This window comes from Vanessa cardui, chromosome 10 (genome assembly GCF_905220365.1).
Source record: "Vanessa cardui chromosome 10, ilVanCard2.1, whole genome shotgun sequence".
Taxonomy (NCBI): Eukaryota; Metazoa; Arthropoda; class Insecta; order Lepidoptera; family Nymphalidae; genus Vanessa; species Vanessa cardui.
This window is the reverse complement of record NC_061132.1, coordinates 10,534,773-10,540,772: the sequence shown is the minus strand read 5'-3', so window position 1 is coordinate 10,540,772 and position 6,000 is coordinate 10,534,773. Positions and strand designations below refer to the sequence as shown.

The 6,000-nt window shown below is 29.4% G+C and overlaps 2 protein-coding genes across 3 annotated transcripts in view; one reads left to right on the top strand and one right to left on the bottom strand.

Annotated features, from left to right (window-relative positions):
* Nucleotides 1–1,349: 1,349 nt before the first annotated feature.
* Nucleotides 1,350–4,793, bottom strand: LOC124532710 (mitochondrial fission process protein 1). The gene is made up of 4 exons (XM_047107744.1): nucleotides 4,392–4,793; nucleotides 3,618–3,745; nucleotides 2,981–3,078; nucleotides 1,350–1,819 (listed from the first exon to the last, which is right to left on the bottom strand). The coding sequence occupies exons 1-4, from the start codon at nucleotides 4,441–4,443 to the stop codon at nucleotides 1,642–1,644; spliced, it is 456 nt and encodes a 151-aa protein (XP_046963700.1). The 5' UTR covers nucleotides 4,444–4,793; the 3' UTR covers nucleotides 1,350–1,641.
* The window catches only part of LOC124532709 (prestin), a 35,923-nt gene continuing 33,579 nt past the window's right edge, over nucleotides 3,657–6,000 (top strand). The window contains exon 1 of one of the 2 annotated variants that reach the window (XM_047107741.1): nucleotides 3,657–3,794. In XM_047107741.1, coding sequence (XP_046963697.1) covers nucleotides 3,754–3,794 — 41 coding nt within the window. In that variant the 5' untranslated portion in view covers nucleotides 3,657–3,753. Of the gene's footprint in view, nucleotides 3,795–5,564; nucleotides 5,717–6,000 lie in introns of those variants that run through there. The other variant, XM_047107742.1, reaches the window with a different exon arrangement.

Genomic DNA, 6,000 nt, shown 5'->3' with positions numbered 1-6,000 from the left:
GATGTGTTCACTTGAAAAGTATAAAAGGCTTTGCTGTATTACTCTCTAGTTAGTTTGTCTTATAATCAGTTTCACAAACTTTTCACTAGCGTCAAAAGTAACTTCAGTGTAATTCCAGATTTATATTGGCATACCCGTTACTTATCTTATCCTGATGGCAATAAATTAACAGCCTCACAATGAACTACTACTATGTTACAATATCGAAAGAACTTTTTCCACGTGGATTTAGGTCTTTTATATTTGAATCAGTAATGATTCTTATGGAATTAAACCCGTACCCACGTCGACCAATCAGGCACGCGAATTAATTATTGCTACATATCACTTTCAAGGTCATTTTCAATTAATAACGCGTTTATTATTACTGATTTGCATACATTTGTATTATTTGATATCTTTAATCAATTACTATTGAACGATTTATTTTTAATCTTTATACATACGCTTGCAAAACAACATTATTTAATTCATACTAATATTATAAATGTGAAAGTAGCTCTGTCTATCTGTCGCTCTTTGCTAACAAACCAATCAACCGAATTTGATGAAATTTCGTACGAAGCTAATTCAAACTCCAAGGACGGATATAAGCTACTTTTTCTTCCTAACATGACAACCAACCCCTACAATACGAGAGAAGCCGTGGGCGACCACTAGTTTATTATAAATCGTTATGGATAACGAAAGGAAAGCTTTAATATCGGTCATTACAAATGTTTGACAGAATGACGTAACTTTAGCTAGAAGGCATAACCTGTACTTAAGCTTTATAGGTTTATTGATTATTATTTACAAAATCAATGAACATAATCATATGTAAAACAATGCCTTTTGAATCGAACTTTATCCAATTTCATTTTACTGTACCAAGCATTAGCAGATTTCTTCTTTGATTCTCTAGCTTTTACATCATTACATTGTATATTTTGAATAACCTTTTTCTTACGTAGTTGAAACTAGTGGTACGCCATCTGTAGCAAAACCTAAACAAAGGTCCTAGACAAAGTCGCTTCCTTTTGGCAAATCGCCAAATATATTTAAAAGATGTATTCGATATACCGCCTAATTCACAATTGACGATCTAAATCGTCTTACCCCCCTGGAACTAGCTATGAACAATTTACAGGCCATTTTGTCAACGATTCGACATTATAAAGTGCTGATACGTGATCAAGTCCTATCATTCTCATACAAAATCCTAGCACAAGCTGCAAGCCTAAATAGTAATCGTGGCAGTATCGTGTTTAATTGACGTGAAAATATGTACATTAACAAAATAAAAACGTCTTCCAAAAGCCTACTAGAATTATTAATATAATAATTATTATTTAAAAAGTCTATATCTGGTGTTTAAGTTTTTATTATTTATTAATAATCCAAATTTCCAAAGAATTGCAAACACTATTTATAATTGTTATTTATGGCGCGATTAGTGGAAGAATGATTTATACCAAATACTTTCTAAACAAAAGTTAAAAGAAAGATCGATCTCATCACAATGGCAAACTTTGAATATCTATAATATTGGTCAAATAAAATACTTATTGAACTAAAAAATATCATACGTGCTTTTAGTGCAAACTTCAAACCTGATTGAGCATTGTATTGCACAACAGTTGCAAAATTCATGATCATTGTCTATGCTCCCACCAACCGACGGTAAGTGAGGTTCATGAGCATGGTCACACTCATGTCTATGGGCTTAACGATGATGGGGATGGAGGCAAGACCCACTGCCACTGTGATCAAACTTCTAGGTTTCGGTGGTATTTTACTTACATTCTTCTTTAGATAATTCTGAGTGAAGGCACATATTCTGAAAATGCAATAACAATATATGTATAAGTATATACATGTATCTTTGTAGTCTTGATTGGAGCCAAAATGGCACATTATACTACAATGCGTTAATCTTACTTGAAGACTGCATATTTAAAACAAAACGTAATTTTATCGCAATCGAATCGATATATAATCGTTGATTTTTACACAACAACCGTTTTCCTATTCAACTAAGATATTAGACAACAACCCGGTTGCCTTTCGGTAGAAGTTTAATTGAATAGGTATCGCGATTATCCTTAGTAGAATCGCCCCCTAGGCAACACTGTGTTTTCTTGTTCTATAATTCGTTGCAAAAAAACTTTAACATATAATATACGTGTAACACACATATTTTATTTTCACACACAATAATTATTAACTGAGCACTTTATATTTACTTTTTAAATATATATATTGTTTACTATATTAGTATAAAATATTGAATATTAACATAAAATGTATCTATTACAAGGGCGGATAAATAAATATTATAACATTTGAACAGGGCCGTATTTAGGGGAGGGCAACCGGGGCAACTGCCCTGGGGCCTCCACATTAGTGGGGGCCACAGTTTTCAGCAAGTTAACAAATACCGAGATATAGTCAAATTATAATAATGTTATTATTTAATATTTTAAAAGTTACCGATACAAGTAAATAAATCATAGCTTACTAATTGAAATAAAAAAAAGTAATTCCTCCAGACCTTTAAATCCGGCTCTGCATTTGAATGGTGTTTTGATGTAAATACAAGTTAGAAAAGATGTTTTAACGGATGCGACGTACTCATAAGAAATTCTAATTTCTACCGTCAAACATCAAATTTATTATACTCGAACTTCGCAAATTATTACAGTTCGGAGGGCGAGCGAGCCAGTGATACATCAGGCATAAGGTTATAACTTCTTAGTTAAGTTTATAGTGCTCTGGAGATGTAAGGAATGTTGACACTTCTTAAATTGCCAAATTCTACAAAGATATATTTACCATCGGGTAAAATATGCCAATCCGCATATATATTAAAAAAAAAAGAAATTATTAAAATAAAAATGATTTATCTGTTCTCCTTTGTTTTAAATAATAAATAAACACAATATAAGATTCAGACAATTAATTAACAGAAAATTTTTCATTACTTAGAATTAGAACTTACCTATTTATGACAAAGCCTGGAATGGCGACGGACGCCAAGGTCTGCCATATAAGTGCATCACCAGTTTCTACTACAACGTTTTTAAATCGGCCATCTTTCTGTGAAATAGATAAATTAACTGAATATGTGGTTAGTTAAAAAAAAAAGTATCATTATCGAATAACAAGTTATTTAGTAAGTCTGTAATAATAATAATGCATTACATTAGGACTAAGGCTTCTCCCTTTTTAAGAAGGTTTCCACATAGTTCCATCACTCTGCTATGCTAAATATACATACATGTGGTAGATTTTCTTCGACACATGCTGTCTTCTTACGATATTACAAACACCGAGCATAAGACAAATCATAAAAATAAGCATATAAAATTTGTTTATGATTCACATATTCTTATTACATAAGAACGCTGAATAAGTTCGATTGTTTGAAGAAGTTAAGTATAAATGTAAACATAGCAATATTTAGTCAAAGTGCTGTATCAATTTTGACGAAATTTGAAAATAATATAGCTTGAACTTAAGGAACAGACTGCAATAAAATGAGATATAACATATAACAGGAAAAAACAGCATAACATTAGATAATATATAGTTAATTCATTTTCATTATAAATATATACAATGAATGGCAAACTTACTCTTAACATTTTCCAACTTTTATCCCCAGTGTCAGCGAGCACATAAGCAAATGCCACGGCATAGCTAGCTCGCACTACCTTGACTGAAACCAGGGATCGGAACGACTCACCAACTTCATTAGCGTACCCTGCAAACATGAACCTCTTCAGCGATCACTACATAACTAAGGATGAAGGGTAAGTTATCAAGTATTAATAATATATGTTTTATTTTCTATAACTGGTTGGCCTACCACCTGACATTGGTAGCGTTAACCATTCCTTACACAGCCAATAAAGCCTAGCCATGAGAGATAAGATGTTATTTATTTGTTACATAGTAGATTGAGATCCTTTTATTTAATATTTTTGTTCTGCCCAATGTAAGTTTAATAATCCAATACAAAATAGATTGAAGGAACTTTTAGTTAAGTTATCATTTTATTAATTCTTATAATGAAAGTCATGTTAAAGATAAACAAAAATTAATGTATTGCAACTTCTGTTTACATTGATAAATATTTTTTTTAAAGTAATTTTTTTAAGACAATAGGATGTGATGTATGTATTACATACTTTAATAAAATATGTTTTATGTCCAAGAAACCTCATTAGGAAAATAATCAAATTATTAATTAAGCATAATAAAAAGCAATTTTCAAAATCTGTGTTTACAAAGATCACAACTGAATAAAGTTTACGTAATATTAGTATAACCTAAGCGCCTTTTCAAAAAAAAAAATTTACGTAATAATAAATGGGTGATATCTGTTAAAAAAAGGCCTTTTTTCTTACCTAAATATCGGACCCAAGTGTCTCGGTAAAAATCCCTTTCTTGTTCAGGCATGTTGGTTTAAACAATTAATAAAAATACTCGCTTTGAAATTAAACAAGTATGAGGGTTACACTGACTGTCGTTTTAGATAAGACACCAGCTTCCTCAACAAACTCGTGCAAAATATACAAACAATTAGTTAATGATTTTTTTAATATAAGAGTATTGCGCTGCTATTAAAATTATATCTTGATGTATGTTTTCCCACAAATAAAATATAAACCCACATTAATTACAAATCATCTAACATGTAATTGAAACCTAATTTGTAATGTAAATATGTAACTTTTATTGGTGCCTAAAGCGCGCTCACATTCATATTTTTTATGTAACAATTGACTTGAAATTTGGATTGTAGAAATGTGACGTCTAGTAAAATGTTGCCACATTCGTCAAACCTTCCATTATAGTATATACATATATTAGAAGATTTAATTGAAAAAAATATTCAAAGAATATTTTTTATATTTAAATATGAATTTAAATGTAGCTTTTTTATTTTTAATAATAATATTTATAATTAATATAATATTTAATAATATTGATTATGTATCATCTCCGATCAAAACACATTGAAGTTAAGTTAATAACAATGAAACAAATGATTGTCGCTTTTTTATGTTTATTTTATCGTCATTAGCTAAACACTTTGGCTTCAGCATACTAGCTTTAGTATAATAGCAAACAGTTAAGTAAGTTGGTTTTAGAAATATTATGTTATGTATTTAGGAAAATATTACATCAGATTAGTTTGTAAAGCCACTAATGCTATGTAAATATGATTTACATGGCTTTAAGAAGCATAGCAATGACGATTCATGCTGACTCCGATAAGATAAGATGTCGCCATAACTTATAAATAATATATTAAAACCGTATAAATATCGTCATAAAATTACCAATAGCTTGGAAAAATATATATATACAAATATTTTGATAAAATTTGAAACAAATAGTTACAATTATAGATATGTATATTTTAATATGTATGAAAGTTCGAAATAATTTTGATCGAAAATATTGTAAAGTAATTAGTAGTTATTTTAAGTTAGTGAAGGTTACACCAATCAGCTGTTCCTTCATTCAACCTTCAAATATCAGTATGTCAATATAATTCAGTACTTAAGTGACAAGTTGTGATAGTGATGTGTTTTAGGTTATGTTTTTATTATTTTTTTTGTACATAAATGTAACGTAGTATGTAAATAGAAGTAATATGTACACATATATTGTATACTTTATAAAAAAACAAATGTGTACATTTAATGAGTGATTTTAATGCATTGTAAGTTAAAAACTTTTGGTTTTTTATATTATAGGAATAGTAATAAGGAAAATATAGTCTTAAACTAGCGAAGAATATATATGTATTTGGTATTGTTATTTAATAATGGCACCACTTGAATTGGTTCAATTGATCCTCCAGGTGCATACTAAGTACTAGTGATGTCGCTTTTACTTTCTATTTATCAATAGTATCGATAAATTATATTTTAATAAATTAAAAAAAGACATATATTCACGTGATAAATATTCAAGCTTGCAAAGCTTGTTAAAAATGTGTATATT

Coding starts and splice junctions, on each gene's coding strand:
- LOC124532710 (XM_047107744.1), bottom strand. CDS start 4,443: ATGCCTGAACAAGAAAGGGATTTTTACCGAGACACTTGGGTCCGATAT. Junction 3,746..4,391: donor CACTTGGGTCCGATATTTAG/GTAAGAAAAAAG, acceptor TCATGTTTGCAG/GGTACGCTAATGAAGTTGGT. Junction 3,079..3,617: donor AAAGTTGGAAAATGTTAAGA/GTAAGTTTGCCA, acceptor TCTATTTCACAG/AAAGATGGCCGATTTAAAAA.